At 40.4% G+C, this 18,423-nt stretch overlaps 1 protein-coding gene across 6 annotated transcripts in view; it reads left to right on the forward strand.

Moving 5' to 3' along the window:
* USP6NL (USP6 N-terminal like) overlaps positions 1–17,971 on the forward strand; it is a 141,332-nt gene extending 123,361 nt beyond the window's left edge. For all 6 annotated transcript variants that reach the window (XM_068168558.1, XM_068168543.1, XM_068168549.1 and 3 more), the window contains 2 exons: positions 120–272; positions 14,407–17,971. In XM_068168558.1, coding sequence (XP_068024659.1) covers positions 120–272; positions 14,407–15,839 — 1,586 coding nt within the window. In that variant the 3' untranslated portion in view covers positions 15,840–17,971. The remainder of the gene's footprint in view (positions 1–119; positions 273–14,406) is intronic.
* The last annotated feature ends 452 nt before the right edge of the window (positions 17,972–18,423 follow it).

Below are 18,423 nucleotides of genomic sequence, written 5' to 3' on the forward strand. Positions count from 1 at the left end.
GCTTAATTAATTAGAGTTTTTCATTCTCTTTGAAAAGAAAAACATCTGATACCTCAAGTAGACTTTCCAGTGTTCATAATCAAGATGTTCTAATGTTTGATGCTTTCTGCTATATACAGAACATCTGATGAAATTACAAATGGAAGAACTTGTAAAATTTCTGCAGGAGTCTTTAGCCAAGGATTTCTTCTATGAAGATGACTTTGTAATAGAGCAGCTCCAAAATTCTATATCAGAATTGAAACGAGCAAAGCTGGATTTACCAGCAGCAGGTAAGAAACTTGCACATGTGCAGATTTAGATATTTGTAGTATTCACACATTGTCCGTTTCTAAAGTGTAATTCATGCTGTTAAAAGATGCACAAACATTTATTCCTTCATAATTGCATAGGTTTTGATATGTTTGCTTGTTTTCACTCAAAGATATTTTACAGGTTAAAATCAACACCCTTCTTTTCATGAGGTTGCTCTGTTTCTGATGTTTTGTTTACTGGTTGTATGCTAATGGCAAAGCATTTTAAAACATCCTATGTATTGATGATTTTATTAGCTTGGCTTTATAAAATCTTTGAGATAGATTAAATATCAAATTTTAAAATCATCTGAAGCAGTGATGCTGCCTGAGAATCCAGACTGGTTTGTAGCTTAATTAGCTATGAAACAAACTTCAGGTCAGATAGTTTCTTCTGTTAGTCAAATCCAGAATTTTAATCCTTTGCAGGTGGTAGACCTGCAATAGGTCTATCAGGTGTTCAGCTGAATTAATTACTTTGTTTCTTCTCAGCCTCTGTATTTGTGCTTTGTGGTTGCAAAGTGGCAGTGGTTGATTTGAGGGGCACTATTTATGAAATGTGTATGGGATCTCTTTTTCCTCTATTGAGATCCTATTACCTTTTCTGTCCCTCCCTCCACAATTTTTATTTAGAATTTTTCTTGAGGTTGTTCAGAGTCCTTTTTCTTTATCCTTCCTAATCGTAAAATACAGCAGAAATTACCTGCAAATAACTGTACTGAGTTGCTGTGTTTAGTTTGCAGAAATTAAGAACTGTCAGCATAAAGGTTGCCTGTGTGGTATTGTGGTAATTTTTTCCTGAAGCTGTTTCATTAATGAACTTCATTTTTTCCATTGCTCTTATGTGCTGCATGCAGTATTGGGACTGTCAAATCTTCTTGTTGTAAATGGATGCCTGTTTCATCTGGTTCTTCAGCAGATCTGGCTCTCTTGAACACAAATGCCTTTTATATATTCATTTCCCATCATCTTGCCTTCTTGTCAGTTTCCTATTTCTCATGCTCTCTGTTTCTGTGTTTTGTCCTCTTTCTGTAATATCTGTTCAGCACTCTCTTCAGGTGTAAGTCTTATTTGTTGCTCTTGTCTCTTCATCTGTTCAGTCCTGTTGGTCCTCATCTGCAGACTGTTCTATAAGACTACAGTCGTTCTCCATGTTACTGCATGCACTGCTTCTTCCTGTTTCTAATCACAGCTTTCCCATCCCTCCTTCTCTCCATCATTTTTCAGTCTTATTCTTCAGAGCAAGCCTCTCTTTTCAGCACTGCTTTTCAGCTATGTGCTTTGTCAGTCATCTTGTCACTGCTGATGCTTGGTCATGGTGACTAGATGTGAGCAAGTAAGTCAATGAGCAGCTTTGTCTTTTAGCATCAATTCCACTCCATCATGTTGAAGGAAGATAGATCATAGGAGTGCTTTCTCTTAAACTCTGTGATTATCTTTGAATGGGGAGGGGATTGCACCAGAAAACTTTATTTGTAGATGGGTACATTTTTCATGGATATGGTAAAGTAAATTTCAGCAGTGAGGAGTTTCAAGTCTCTACTTAAAATTGTGGTAGCTGAACAGTTGGGGAAGGATTTTTGTAGTTTGCCAAATGATGGAGTTAATGTATTTTCTAGAAAATCCCATGCCTGTAACTTGTGTTGAGAACTTCTGTGGAAAAAGAATTCAGTGGAATTTTTCTTGATGGAGAGAAAAAAAAAGGAGGACAGAAAGTCTGTTCCTAACTTACTTATGTTTTAAGGCTTGTCTTTTAGGAAAGTGTAAAATTCCTTCAAGTGAAATTTTGAGAATACTCTAGATTTTTACAGACAATTAAAGGAGGTCTAGGTTATGTAAAAGCCATCCACCTTGAAATTCAGTAACAGAAATTGATAGACACAACAAGCTGTCTTACAGAGACCAATGACAAGGGAAATACAAAAAGGAAAGCCAAAGTGAAGTATGTTCTGGTGCTAGGTGAGGAAGTAAGCTTTTTTTGTTTTTTAATTTGAAAGTAGCCTGGGAAGGCCTCTCTGTGTGGTGTATTTTTGCCAGGGGTAAATACTTAATCTTTCACAAAATAAATACAAATTACCTTTATCCTAATCCTTGAGAATCTATCTGGTTTGTGTGCTTTTGTCTGTATCTGAGTGAAGAGGCCTTATTTGTTGTTGTTCTTATGAATTTCAGAGGCCTTTGATTTATTTTATTTTATTTTTTTCCCTTTTCCACTCAGGTATTCAGTTTGGTTTTACTATTCACTATCTTCAGGCAGTAATGTTTTTCTACAGGTTCTCAGCATTCTCTAGACATTCAGCTTTACTCACATCTTGCATGCTGGATAGGTGCCAGGTGCCCACCAGAGCTGGTTTGCCACTCCTCCTCAGCTGGACATGGAGAGAGAATACAATGAAAAGCTCATGGGTTGAGATAAGGATAGGGAGAGATCACTCAGCAATTACAATCATGGGCAAAAGAGATTCATCTTGAGGAAATTAGTTTAATTTGTTACCAATCAAATCAGAGTACAGTAATAAGAAATAAACTCCTCCCCCTCGGCAGCTCATGGAGACAGGGAGTGGGGGTTCATTACATGTTGTTTGTGCTGCTGCTGCCTCCTCAGGGAGTGGGCTGCTCACACTCTACCTCTGCTCCAATGTAGGGTCACTCCCATGGGAGACAGTTCTTCTCCAACTTGAATCCTCCTCTTTCAGGGGTACAGTCCTTCCAGGACAAACTGCTCCTACGTTGGTCCTTCAAGGTCACAATCCTGCTAGTAAACTTGCTCCGGTGTGGATAACTCTCTCTAAAGGTCCATAGGTTCTGTCAGGATCCTGCTGCAGCGTGAGCTTCCCTTTGGGTCACAACTTCTTTTGGTTATCTACCTGCTCTGACATTGGGTCGTCCACATGCTTACAGAGTGGATATCTGATCCACTATTAACCTCCATGGGCTTCAGGGGAATCTCTGTTATGGTATTTGGAGCACCTTCTTCCCCTCCTCTGATATCTGTATATGCAGAGTTGTTTTCTCTCATGTGTTCAATATTCTGATGGCAGGATTTTTTTCGCCCTGCTTCTTAAATGTGTCATCACAGAGGTGCTGCCACTGCCACTGAGCCTCAGTCAGTGGTGGGTCCATCTTGGAGCTGGCTAGCATTGGGTCTGTCAGACATGGGGAAAGCTTCTAGCAGCTTCTGACAGAAACCACCCCTATGGCCTCCCCCCTACAAACCCTTGCTGTGCAAACACAATACATGTATCTGTCTGACACTGTGTTTACTACCTGCAGTCTCCTTTTACTGTTTGTCTTTGATTTAATGTAAAACTCACAAAATCAGTGCTTATAATAAGCAGAAAGTCTTCGTTTACTCTAGCCTGACAAAATAGTGTTTTTTACTTTGTGCAGCTGAAATCAAAGTGCTGCTTCCTGTCTTGTACTTTTTTTTTCAGTGATCAACAATTACACCTTTAAGAACTAAACTAAAAATACATGGTAGGGAAAAGAAAAAAAAAAAACTCCATCTTACAGTTGCATCAGTATCAGTCATCCAGGAATAGCAGTAAGCTAATTAAGCTCAGTGGAATTTTCCATCTGGCATCCTTGTTAGGCTGTATAGATTTTCCTGCCCTAGTAGGGTAAGCTGCAGTAGGATATTAAAAGAGATAATAACTTTTTGCATTACTCTAAAGGGGATGTCTGCCTATGTCTGATGTAGCTTTCTCTGGCTTGCTTCCTGCATGTCGTCTTCCACTGAATTAAGGAGCTCCTTGTTCCCTCCAGAGCAGAGATGAAGGAAGGGAATTCATTGAGTGTTCTCTTACTGATAAAATCCTTAAAATGCTCAGCCAGAACATGGACTTTAAGGGGATCATGCTAATTTTGGATGTCAGTGAAATACTTCTGCCAATACTTGGGCCATTTTGCATAAAAGCACACCATGGATTTTTATTCCTCTTTATGGTAGCTATTAACTGCTGGCTGCTGTAGGCTAGCCATACTTAGCAACTACAACCTTCAGAGGATGGCTTGCAACCTAAATACTGTTCTTAAAGCCTTGTGGTAGTCACGCATGTTCCAGTGACTCTATGGAGACAGTGAGCTGGATAAGCATGCTTCTTGTGGGCAAGTGTCTTGGTTATCAAGCCCTCAGAGAGGCAGGCTGTGACACCTGTCCAGGAAAATCTGTTTTTTAACAGACTTCTCCTCTGATATATCCTCAAGCAAATTTAGTAGAAAAGACAATTGGTATTTTCTGGATTGCCTGGAACATTAGGGAGGGTGTCCGTACCGCTTGAACAGGTTCTTCAACAGCATCTGTATTTAAATTTGTATGACTTCTCAAGGAATCAAAGCTGATGTGGAGCTGACAATCTCTTCCTTAATTCAAGAATGATATGAAGAGCACAGTGAAGGAATTTTCTTGCTAAAAAATGTTCATTTCCAAAATTTCTTGGCACAGCTTATTTCCTTGCCTCTTACTTAAATCAGCCGTAAAATTCTTTAGATGTTCACAAAGATATGGGTAGAATTTCCAGCTTCCCCATAAGTTATTCCTACAGGACTACACAAAGAATGCAATGCTTAATAAACAGTATTTTTTAATTTATTTTTTTTAATGGTGCTTGACTTTAATAAACATAAGTGCTTACCAGTGGAAGTTTCATACTCTGGTTTAAAATACATGGCTGAAAATAGCTTATTAATCTATGGATTCATAAACAAGATTGTCAGGCCCCACCTTCAGGACTGAAGGCTCTCAGGTCTGTTCTTGACACAATTTCTCACCTGCATTTTGATATTCACTGTCCTGAAAAGGGAGGACAAAGAGGGGTCCTTGGTTGGATTTTATTTTGTTTTAAATTATTGAACATTTAATAGAGCTTACAGCAACTGAGGAAGCCTTAAACAGCAGCTTTAAACTCTTGACTCAGTTCTAGGTGTCTGAGCCTTTTCTGTATTCAGGGAAAACTGGCAAAGTTTGAATCTTGCATTTGGCATAAATTTTTAAATGTTTGTATGTTTGTCTACTGTGTATCTTGAAGTATATCTTTTATTTAGTTGTTATCAATATGTTCTATTCAAGTAGCTGTTTTAAATACTCATCAGTGACAGTGCAGAAATACATACTAGGTTGTTAATCTTTTAAATATTGTCTGTTCTCTGCTGTTAACGGACCTTTTGATGATAGGAGTATGTAAGTCAACTTGACTTTTCCTGTTTCTGATGGTGTCTCTCTCTTGATTGTGTTTTGTTTCAGAGGAATTTTGGATTTTTCTCTTGTGCTTGAAGAATATACAAGTAGCTATTTCGTGCACTGCACTTCATAGTTTAATTAACTAAACTAATTTTTCTGCCTTGTTTTTTGGTGTGTGTGATACAATTACCTTACAGGATTATGAAGGATGTTAATATATGTATATATATTATATAATATATACTACATGTCTAATATGTACTCTATACATATATATATATATATATATATAACACGTTTGGTATATTATTTTCAGCAGTATTAGTCTTTGGCTTTGCATAATTTTAAAATCTTTGCTGTTCAGAACTTGCATGCTTTTTTAGAATGTGACCAGACAGTGATGTTGGTCATAGTTCATATTCCTATTTTAAACTGACTTTTCACAGTATCACAGTATCGCCAAGGTTGGAAGAGACTTCGAGGATCATTGAGTCCAATCTGTCACTACAGACCTATGACTAGACCATGGCACCAAGTGCCACATCCAATCCCCTCCCGAACACCTAGAGGGATGGGGACTCCACCACCTCCCTGGGCAGCCCATTCCAATGACGAATGACTTGCTCGGTGAAGAACTTCCTCCTCACCTCGAGCCTAAACTTCCCCTGGTGCAGCTTGAGACTGTGTCCCCTTGTTCTGGTGCTGGTTGCCTGGGAGAAGAGACCAACCCCTTCCTGGCTACAACCACCCTTCAGGTAGTTGTAGAGGGCAATGAGGTCACCCCTGAGCCTTCTCTTCTCCAGGCTAAACAACCCCAGCTCCCTCAGCCTCTCCTCATAAGGCTTGTGCTCAAGGCCTCTCCCCAGCCTTGTTGCCCTTCTCTGGACACGTTCAAGTGTCTCAATGTCCTTCTTAATTTGAGGGGCCCAGAACTGGACACAGTACTCAAGGTGCGGCCTAACCAATGCAGAGTACAGGGGCACAATGACTTCCCTGCTCCTGCTGGCCATACTATTCCTAATACAGGCCAGGATGCCATTGGCCTTCTTGGCCACCGTATTTTGAGGAAATATGTTTTCCTGGAAGAAATGTGGAATTAGGGATATACAGCAAAGTGTTTAATTATTGATGATGATGATGATGATTAATATTATTTTCCTGCACTAGCAACTTGGAGACATACAAGTGCCCACCTATATCTTCTGGCTGATGAAAAAGTGTGGTTTATTTCTCTCATTTGTCTAAATGCAAATATTTATAAAATAACTTTTCCTTACTGTCAGTACTACAATAGTGGCATAACAGTAGAAAGGCAAGCAGGGTATTTTGTTCTACTGACAAGTTGTCAGGGAAGATTTCCTTTTAGTAACTCCTCTGCCAATGATGGCACATAAAGGAGGAGGAGCAGGGGTTGACTTTCAGACAGCTGCTTGAGCTTCTAGTACAGGCACTTTAAAATTTCTTGGAAATTTTCTTGGACTTGTAAACTGAAGCAGTAAGATGAAATGTCACTAATGGAAGATAAACACAAAATATCAAGATGTCATTTTAAGGGTTGTTTTTGTGACCATTACCATCCTTGAAAATTGTGTTAGAACAGTCAAAGTGCATGTATTCTGGTGCTGAAATTGAGGATTAGACTGTTACTCACCGGAGAGAGCACTTAAAGCACTTTACTCCAATTATATGTCTGGTATTCAATGCAAAAGGCTGTTAGTGCCTCCTGAAACAATTATCTGTAAAAGTCTTGTAGTTGAGACCGACTTCCACTGGGTGGTGACCAAGACATGTTAGAACAGGAGGAAGTCAGGGGACCAAAACTTTCTTTAATATGACTTGAATTTTTTATCTTTTTGAGAACAGTCAGCTCTGCTTGTGTTTATTTTGCTCCTTTTCATGTCAGATAATATGTTTACCAGCAGCAAACAAGCATCTGATTGTTCATGTTTTGCTTAAATTGTCTCTCCTCTCATTCCATTTCTCTCCTTCCTCACCCATTTTCACCCTGTTGTCTTTGTTGCTTGTTTAGTTTATGCTATATTGCATACAACCCAACTAAATTACCACCTTTTGTTTTATAGAGGGGAAAAATGTAGAATCCTGTAGTCCCAGCTTTGTAAACTAATATAAGTTATTATGTTTGCATTTGGAAAAAGCCAGTAACTAAATTCTGCCTAGGAACCTGTTCTGTTGAAGGAAGAGGGAGAGAGAAGTTGAGAGCTACCCAGCTGCACATCTCATGTGAATACTGGCAGCCCAGGAAAAATCTGATTACCCAGTGTGCTTCTGAAGAAAAAAAGCATATTCGATGATTGTAAAGGTCACTGCCAAAACAGTCCCAGCTGGACTGGACAGCTTTGTCTTTACTTCTAATTTTAAAATGCTTTTAAACCTTGTGTGTAAGCATCATAGATTGTATAGAAAAGCACTTGTGCCAGAAATACTTCTTGTCAGATTCAGTAGTTTCAGATTCAGAGGATTTTGAGCAGTGAGTTTAGCTGAATTAATAAAGATGATGGTAGAAAGCTCTGTGTGAGGCTCTAGGCAGATTTAGAGTGGAAAATTGGTAGATAAAAGATATGTGGCCTGTAAGAAGATTTGGTGCTTTTGCATGCTGCTTTGGCGGGCTATTTATGTCCGTCTCAATAGTAGAATTGTTTGTTGTGATCTGGTTTCTTCTGTTTGCTTTTTCACTATGGTTTCCCTCATAAGCTTTTTGCCTTTACTAACTTGCTTGCTTGCCAGCGTGCAGCATCATGGTTTTCTTGCTGTTCTTGCTGATAGAGGGCTGCTTAAAGCACTCATAGACACATGCTATTTTATGCATCTGAGGAATGGCTCAAAGTGTCAGTGTGCATGTTGGTAGATTAAATTTTCCTCTATTGGTTTCATTTTGTGGACCTTTCTTGAACTTCAGGAGTTTTTATTTGCTTATAAAGTACTTGCTAGTTCTACTGGAAGTGACACTCTCTGTGTGTGTATGTGTATGTATGTCTGATCTGTACTCTTAAGTTAGAATTAAATACCTGTTTTGTGCTTTAAAACAAATTTGGTTTCTTTTTAGAAGGTGACAGGTTTGCAGGATGTCTTTGTACTGCAGGATCCTAGATCCTTACACGACTTCTGTTTCTCCAGTGGGTTTATGCAGGAGGTAACGAGACCTCAGTCATTTTTGCACCAGAACAAGCCCTGTGCTTCCTAGCTTTGATTACTGGATTGAGTACCTTTATAGAATCGTAGAGTCAATAAGGTTGGAAAAGACCTCAGAGATCATCATGTCCAACCTGTCACCTAACACCTCATGACTACTAAACCATGGCTCTAGCTCCCCTTTTTCCCCTTTGATTCCTAAATACTGCAGTCCACTTGAAAAGCAGTGAAATATTGACACCAGCACAGCAGAACACTGTTGCCACCCCTAGTAAAGCTGGAAACAAACCTCCAGTACTCTGTGTGTGTTGAGCATTGGGCTGTGTTTTTACATCTTGACTTTTGTATACAAATTCTTGGGATTGTTTTTCCACCCTGGAGGTTTAAAGTCAATATTGTAGCTTTGTAGGTGCTAAGCCTGTGACCTTGTGTATGTTGTTCCACCTGGCTGTGTGTTAGACAATGTCCTGCCTTGAACTGCTTCATTCCTGGAGTGTCCCCTGCTCCAGTGTGTTCTTTTAGCCTAAAATGTGAAGGAAAGATGACAGAAAGTAATCTTCAAAGCATAGATAAAATTCAGTGAAAATGTCTGCAGTATTCTCACTCGGGTTTTATTAGAGCTTAATGGTAATTAAGAAACCTTAAGTGTGTGAAATTTTAAAAAGAACCTCACACAAGACTCACCTTTATTGTACAACCAAGTGCATTTCAAAGAGTCTCATATTGCTTTGCATTTGTTTCTTAAAGAGTAAAAGCTGGAAGAAAGGAAAGCAGTTCATGCTTTTAATGTCTTTGAACAAATGAAGCAGCACTGCAGCTACTAGAGGAATTTGTCTTCAGTTTTATATATATATATATATGCATTAACTTCAGCCAGGCCAACTCAGTTAGAAGCAAACGAAGCTGTATTTACAAGCAAAAGCTACACTCTACAATGGAATGCAATGAATATGTGCAAAATATACGGTATTTACAATATTATACAGATACTTGCAATTAGCAAACAACACAAACCACTCCTCCCCCCCCCGGTCAAAAGACCCAGGAAGCTATTCCACTGCCTCCCCAAATCCCCCTGTCCCAGAGAGAGGAGTTGAGAGAGAAAGCACTGGGTTAGACTTATCCAAGGCCAGCCAGAAGCACGTTATGTCTCTCCTGAGCAAAGCAAAACCACTGAGATCGGAACAGAAGAGAAAAAGGAATGAGAAAAAAAATGTTATGGTATAGCTTCTCTTATCCCAGACATTTATCCAATGAATTTGTTTAGAATCATCTTTTGATTTCCTTTTTACACCCAATAATGATTTATTTATATATTTCTACTTTTCTGCTTGAAATCTGCCACTAAATTTTAAAGGCATAGCCTAAAAACACCACATCCTGTCACTACAGGCCTTTGTAAACAGTCTCTCCATCCGTCCTGTATGCCCCCTTCAGGTACTAGAAGGCTGCTATTTGGTCTGTCCTGAGTCTTCTCTTCTCCAGGGTGAACAACCCCAGCTCCCTCAGCCTGTTCTCGTGGCAGAGGTGGTCCAACCCCCTGATCATTTCCGTGGCCCTCCTCTGGACCCTCTTCATCAGGTCCATGTCCTTCCTATGTTGAGGGCTCCAGATGTGGGTGCAGTACTCCAGGTGAGGTCTCACCAGAGTAAAATGGCAGAATCACCTCTCTGGATCTGCTGGCAACACTTCTTTGGATGCAGCCCATGATGTGATTGACCTTCTGGGCTGCAAGTGTACACTGCTTGCTCATGTCCAGCTTCTCATCCATCAGTAACCCCAAGTCCTTTACACAGGGCTGCTTTCTAACACCTCACCCCTCAGTCTGTATTGATAGTGAGTTTTGTTCTGGCCCAGGTGCAGAACCTTGCACTTGCTCTTGTTGAACTTCGTAAGGTTCACCTGGGCCCACCAGGTCCCTCTGGATGGCATCCCATCCCTAAAAATTATTAAGATTGCAAGCACTGTAATTTGTAGTTCCAATATTAGGGGGGCTGGGGTGGGGGAATCAATTCTTTTTTAGAGGACAAGATCTTCAGCTTTGCCAGTTTGGCTGTTTGAAGATGCAAATGGAATTCAATTGTACAAATGCCTTTTTTCCAAATCAAAGCCAGCTCAGAAAGTGAACTCCTGTTCATAAAGATTCAAAAAAAATAAAAATTGAAGAGGCTGGTGCAGCAGACAATATACTGCAGAGCTATTAAATCATCCATTTACAGCAACCATGCAACTCATTTCTTTGTCATTTCATCTGTTCTTCCAGTGGTGTGCTGTTGGGGATTGCAAGTCTAAAGTCTGTGCTCCAGATTTTAGCCTGATTTGGGGATGGTGGGGCCCTGTTGCAAAAGTGAACAACCCACAAGACTTGAAGACCTGCTTGTTGGAACTTAATGCAGAGGCCCTGCCCTGCCATGTAACCTGCTGCCCTGTCCTGCAACTATTTGCATGGGTGTTCTCCATCAGAGTGTGGTGTGCCAGGGGTATGATGCTGGAAGACAACTCAATGTGTGAAATCTCCCCTTTGGGGACCTTCAGCGTAAGAGCATTGGATTGTGTATTATTAATAATAATATGGGAATGGTGGAACACTGAAACAGGCTGCCCAGGGTGGTGATGGAGGCACCGTCCCTGGAGACTTTCGAGATCAGTCTTGATGGGGCTCTGAGCAATCCAATCTAAGTTGGGGTTGTCCCTGTTCCCTACAGGGGTATTGCACTAGGTGACCACTAGAGGTCCCTTCTAACCAGTGCATTCTATGGTTTTATGATTACTGAGCAGAGAGTAACTGGGGAAAAATAAGAGTGGAAGGCTTTTCTCCAGAAAATGTGAGTAGGCTATGCTTATAGTAGGTGAAGTGAGGTTTCTGAAGTTGTGTATTTCTGAAGCAAGGGGTAGGTTTCCACATGTCCATTGGTCTCATGTGAAGACTTTGAAAATCACATGCACTCTGCGCTGGGTTAGGAACTGGCTGGAGGGCTGAGCCCAGAGAGTGGTGGTGAATGGTGCCACATCCAGCTGGAGCCTGTCACTGGTGGTGTCCCCCAGGGATCAGTGCTGGGCCCCATGCTCTAATATGTTTATTGATGATCTGGATGAGGGGATTGAGTCCATCATCAGTTAGTTTGCAGATGACACCAAGCTGGGGGCAGGTGTTGATCTGTTAGAGAGTAGGAGAGCTCTGCAGAGGGACCTTGACGAGCCGGACAGATGGGCAGAGTCCAACATGATGGCAATTGACAAGTCCAAGTGCACTTTGGCCACAACAACCCCGTGCAGTGCTACAGGCTGGGGTTGGAGTGGCTGGGGAGCAGCCAGGCAGAAAGGGACCTGGGGGTACTGGTTGATAGGAGGCTGAACATGAGGCAGCAGTGTGGCCAAGAAGACCAATGGCATCCTGACCTGCATCAGGAATAGTGTGGCCAGCAGGAGTGGGGAAATCATTCTGCCCCTGCGCTCAGCGCTACTTAGGCCACACCTTGATTAATGTGTCCAGGTCTGGGCCACTCAATTTAAGAAGGGTATTGAGATACTTGAATGTGTCCAGAGAAGGGTAAGGAGTCTGGTGAGAGGCCTCAAGCACAAGCCTGATGAGGAGAGGCTGAGGGAGCTGGGGTTGTTTAGCCTGGAGAAGAGGAGGCCCAGGGGAGACCTTATTACTCTCTACAGCTACCTGAAAGGAAGTTCTAGCCAGGTGGGGGTTGGTCTCTTCTTCCAGGCAACCAGTGACAGAAGGAGAGGACACAGTCTCGAGCTGTGCCAGGGTAGGTTTAGGCTCAAGGTAAGGAGAAAGTTCTTCACAGAAAGAGTAATTCGCCGTTGGAATGGGCTGCCCGGGGAAGTGGTGGAGTCACCGTCCCTAGAGGTGTTCAAAAAGGGATTGGATGTGGCACTTGAAGCCATGGTTTAGTTGGTCATGAGGTGTTAGGTATTAAGTAATAGTTTGGACTTGATGATCTCTGGAGTCTTTTCCAACTTTACTGATTCTATGATTCTATGAAAAGGCTGGTGGAGTTTGGCAAAGACAGTGTTTCTGTTAGGTCCTCCTTATTTAATTATTTTGTTGTGACACATGGTGTCATTGTGCTCTTCTCTGCTGTCCTCCTGCTATTTCCTAGCTGGCACAAACTCTTAAGTTTTCATTTGGTTTAGATAGCAACTGATCCATGATGGTAGTTTCTTATGCTCTTATAATAAATAATACTGGCCTTGGCTGCTGCCTTTCCTCTGTGATCTCTATCATGAAGCAGTCATCAAAGACAGGACTTGTACTCTTGACTCTAAAAATGAACATAGCTCACTTCTAACTGCAGCACTCATGTCAGGTATAGAGACATCTCTGTGGATTCACTCTTCTGAGACCATACAGACACATAAAAGTCATTTTAATTGCAAATATCTAGAAAGAGTGAAGTGCTAACTTTATGATCTTTGATTGGGAAAGATTCTACAGTACTTGTCTTAGGAAGAAGGAGGGATTAAACAGTTATTTTATGGAAAGATATTTTACATCATTTATTTTGCCTGACATTTAAGCAAGGGTAGCAATTTCTTTTTTTTTCCCTCTTTACAGCAGACTTTTTGCTTGATAAATAGATGTAAAGTGAGTAGGATTTGTTTTGTTATGCTGACTTTAAAAGGTTTTTTATTATTATTATTATTTGGGACATACTGAACATCAAATCAATTACATTTAGATTAATACATTTAATAAGAAGTATGTGACCTTTTCTGCTTATAATGGGAAAATAATGTATGACAGAATTAAATAAGTTATATGCAAGCAGATAGGATAAAAGACTTTGGCTGAGAATATGGAGGGTGTTGACTGCTTAGGAGAAAGACTGCAGTAGAAAATTCTATGTGAATTGTTCTGTGAGCAACTTCAAGCAATGAAATGCTTCTTTATTCTTTCTTCAGTGGCAATGTGAATTGTTCTGGGTCCTTATATAACCAATGATTACCACTGGCTGTTGCAATGTGCTGAGCTCCAGTCTGGGAGAACTTTCTGTTCATATCCTTAGTGCTGTAAATGATGTCCTTATGTTCAGCAAAACTTGTCCATTGAACACTCAGTTGAAATGATGATGTAGTCAGTATCACTATTATCTGCTTAAGTTGTTCCATAACTGATAAAAAACAGAACTGAAAAAGGATTCTGTGTAGAGCCTTTTAGTTACACTGTAGCTTTTTTATCTGAGGTTGAAATTTCTAGGCAGGGACTGAGGGGCAATAAGGGCTTCACTATGCAAATGTTAATGGGAGCTCCATCCAGAAAAAAGAGTGAGGAAAAAGTTCAAAGATGTCTGCCAGGGTGCTTGTGAATACATGTGAGCGAGGAGCTGGTAGCATAGCTTACCGGAGGTGATCATTAAATGATGAATGAATGGAAGACAATAGATTGAGAGAAGGATACTGAGAAGGATTTTTAAAAGTAGAGAAAGTAGTTAATGTGGCAGGGGTAATGTGAGGTGGGTTACATACAGAGTAGGCACTGGAACTTGAAGTCATCTAGGAAAATTATTTTTTACAGCAGTGTTGTGAATGAGCAAAAGCTCACATCAGCTGTGGAAAGGAGAACCAGAGTAACTGGTTGAGATGACAGCCTAAACAAAACCTTTGTTCAGTGTCAGTATACAAGAACAACCTGTGAGGTGTTTAGCAGAACGGTGACCCAGAGAGAGGCCCAGGTAGTTGAGTTCTTAGCTATTTTTGCTTGCATGACAAATGGATCAAAGATGACTTATGTGCAAAGGTGAATTTATGTTACTGCTTTTCTTGTTTTAGGTAAAGAAGATGAATTTCCAAAGAAGCCACTGGGGCAGCTTCCATCAGAACCTCAGCCTGCTACGGTTAACTCCACTCCAATGCTTAATGGACAGAACAGCACTGGTACACAACCAACAAGGAGGACAGAGAGGATACCATCCTCAGGAGAAGAACCAGAAAGCTCACCAAATAACCGAAAAAGAATTAATTCACTGGAAAAGAAACCTTCCTTAAAACAGCAGAAGACTCGACCAATGGAGACACAAAATAGTACACCTAAGAACGAGGTAGATACAAGAAGAAAGCCTCTGCTAACAGAGCAAGACAACTCAAGACACTATAATAATGCAGCTGCTAATCAAAATTCTAATGCTACTTCAAATGCAAGAAGGGAATTTGTACCTAAGTGGAATAAACCATCTGATATCAAAATAATTGAAAAGACAATGAAATTTACTGCAGAGGCCAAAGGAGGGCAAATAAACCATTCAGTTTCAGGCCCACCACCAAGTCCTGGAGAAACACAGCCTTTGAATGTAAAGCACAAGATGAGGGTTATGGATGCTGATGAAGGTAAGCGAGGGTCTAATGCGTCTCAGTATGACAATGTTCCAGAAGCTGAGAATGAGAATCTTGTGGAGGAGGTGCTTGAGCGAGCTCATCCACAGAGCCCTAGGCACGTAACGTTTTCTAACAGTCCAAGAAAGCAAACCGAAAAGATATCAGCTCCTTTAAAAATACCCAATAATTACACCTTCACTTCACAGCCCAGATCTCCAAAATATTCATCAGAACCTGATGGACCACCTCATGGATTGAATGTAAAACAGCCTCTGCCATGTTACAGTAATCCACCTACTTACCATGGAAATTCCCCAAAGCATGTTTCCAGTATGAGCAATACAAGTTCTGTACCTCTGCATTATCATGGGAATCGAAGCAGCCCTTCTGCTAGGCCATATGGTTCTTTTATCTCAGTAGATTATTGTCCAGATAAACAAATAAATTCCTATCCTCCCAGTCACCAAAATCCAATTTCACCTGCCCCTGGTCAGATAGAAGTAGCCTCTGTTGATGCTTATACGGGAAGCTCAAGGTCCCCCACAGGTGTCAAATTCATAATTCCTCCAGTGGATTATTTACCAGAAGATAGAAAGTGGCCAGATGCTGCATATATCTACAGACATGAACCCTACAGACAACCCTGGAACCAAGATGTTAACAGAGGCCACTTGGATAATTTCCAGAAATACCAGCATTTTCAGTCAACACCTTTTCAAGACCATAGTCTTCCTGCTGTTTCCGTGGATAGTCCAATAAGATACAGGACTTCACCAGCCTTTGAAGAGCATGGTTCACCACAATACCAATATTCAAATCCATCAGCTCAAGCCCAGCACTATCGAAACAGAAATGATGGACTGTCTATGCATGAATCTGTGCTTCTCTGAGAACCTGTGTTTTCTTAGTAAAATGGCAGGACCTAACCCCCAGTTGAACACTGATGTTAGTAGTAGTCCACAGCAGTTCTGTGACATGCAGACAGTTCATGAGTCTCAAAAGCAGCAACACTATTTCAAAGCTGTTTCACTCTTTGATTGAAGACTAGTTGAGTTCTGAGACTTGCATTGAAGCTCCTGGAAGTGATCTGATGCACGTAGACATAGCAATAAGACCATATAGACTGTGTGGTTAATACTGTCATTGTTCCTTACATTGAAGTAACTTGTGTTACAATCCTTCTGCCTAAAACCTGTAACACAGTGACCAATTGTACTTTGACTGACATCCTTAATGCACTGTAGAGATGCGTGCGTGTGAGTGTGCACTTACCATACACAACCACATGTGGAAAAGAGCTAAAGGGTTTAAATTTAACAGCATTTAACGTTGGGCAAAGCATGTGAAGTACTTTTATTTCATATTAATTTTTCTTTGTAATTTATTTGAGAAGCCATTCATTTTGAATGGGAATTTCTGTTGTTTTAATACAGCTGCCTCAGCATCCCGGTATCTGTTCTGGGCAGGAGAGATGCTTTGGGATTGTTAATTTAATCTCACATGAGAGTTACTTTCTTCTCCTTTGACTACTGTTTATCATTGTCCTCAGCAAGAAGGAGCAGGCAGGCAAAAGCAGAAAGCCAAAAATGTCTCTCTAATCTGGCTAAGAAATGGTGCTTAAAATTCAGGACAGTGTTTGTTTTATTTAAGTGTATTGAAACCAGAGAATCTTTACTTTTTCACCCAAATCTACCTTCAGAAGCTCATCCTATATGCAGAATATTGGAGCAGAGTGATTGCAATGCCAGATACAGAAATGGTGCTGCACTCTTCACTTTTTGCCATGCTGCGCTGTCAAGCTAAGCAAAGCAGTTGCAGGGCCAAGTCTCATAGGTATCAGAGAATGGCCAGCTATTTGGCGCTCCTAGGAAGTACATGTGGGAGGCTGAGATTTGGCCAAAGCTTAATATTCCTTGAGATGTGTGAGTATGCAGTGTCCCTTTTCTTCATCTTTGTCCTGTCAATTCCATTTTGTTGTGCCCCATTTTTTACCCCAAAGAACTGGTGGTTTCGTGTCTGTGATGGGGCATGTGCTGCTGAGCTGTCAGGCTGCTGAGAGACTGTATGGTAGTTTACACTAAAACGATCTTGACTGTTCATAGGGAGCTTAAATGCCGGGCAATGTAAGTATTTTTAATTAGTGTTTGCAGCTTTTTCTCATTTGTTTTTTTCCTTTCCTTGACTGTGAAATGGGGGTGGGGGTGGGGGGGAAAAGGCAGGTGAAGTGGCACATGTAGGATGCAGCCCTGTGAGCTGCTGGGTGCTGTGTGGGAAGTGCTGAGTGCCGTGAGCTTCTGTTGGAACCAGTGCGTGTTGTGACAGAAGAGGTCCTTGGGAGAGCTTAACAGAGGACCAAATGTTGGGATCAACACCAGTTTCAGATGGTTTGGAAAGTTGTCCTGTTATCTTTTGGGTTGTATGTTTTATTAACAAAAAGATAGAAATGGATTATTTTGTTTTTTCCTTTAAAGAATGAGCTTTAGTGCCTATTATTGCTGCAGGTTGGTTCTGTAAGTTTAAGGTACAGAAGTAAAACAGTTTTTACAAATGGAAGTAACATTTACTTAGTGTATTTCAAAACCTTTTTTTGTGTGTGTATATAATGTGTCTGATGTAATTTTTCATGAAAACTGGGCAATTTTATATTTTAAAAATTGCAGACTGCAGCAAAGTAACAGTAGCAAAGCACTACACTGAAACTCTGAACTAAAATTGTGAAGATAAGTATGACTTGGGCTTACCTTAGTTCTAATTGGTTGCAGCAGCTTAGAAATGTATGTATATAACATTGTGGCTAAGTGTAATAATCTGTGTTCTGTAATTCATAACAAAGCTGTGCAATTTATTTGTGCAAGCAACACAAGGCTCCAGAACATGTATCAGCATTAGTAAATACTGTAGATTTTTATATATAAAATATATACACACTATTTTCTTATGTCATCTGCAGCAGTTTTATAACTGTGTATCCTCTTTTGATGTGACTGTATTTTTAACATGTTAAAAATAATAATAATTATTACGCTTACTTTGTTTTGTCTTTATTATTGGATTAGCTCAAAACTGACTTTGGCCTTTCTCAGCACAAATAGTTGCTTTTCATAAAGGAATCATATATACACATACATTTTTTTGATGTATGTCCTATTTAATTTCCACACGTTCATTTTTAGACTAAGCAATATCGATACAATCTATACAGTGCTTTTGCGTTATTACAAAGGCAGCAAGATTATTGCTTCTAGTTTACTACATTGCTGAACCTCAACCTGTCATTTGCAAAAGCTAAGAGTATAAACCGTGGTCATAATTTTCTGGTTTTGTTATAGTAATTTCACCCAACACTAGTCATTGGAAGTGGAGAATTACTGGCATGAGAGACTTGCAAACCTGCATTGATCAAAGTGCAGAATAAGTCACCTAGCTATGGCTGCCATGTTGTAATGGGTTGGGGCAGATCCCCTCCCCACCACA

This window comes from Melanerpes formicivorus, unplaced genomic scaffold, assembly GCF_026170545.1.
Source record: "Melanerpes formicivorus ecotype bairdi unplaced genomic scaffold, bMelFor1.0.p_v2 SCAF_3, whole genome shotgun sequence".
Lineage (NCBI taxonomy): Eukaryota > Metazoa > Chordata > Aves > Piciformes > Picidae > Melanerpes > Melanerpes formicivorus.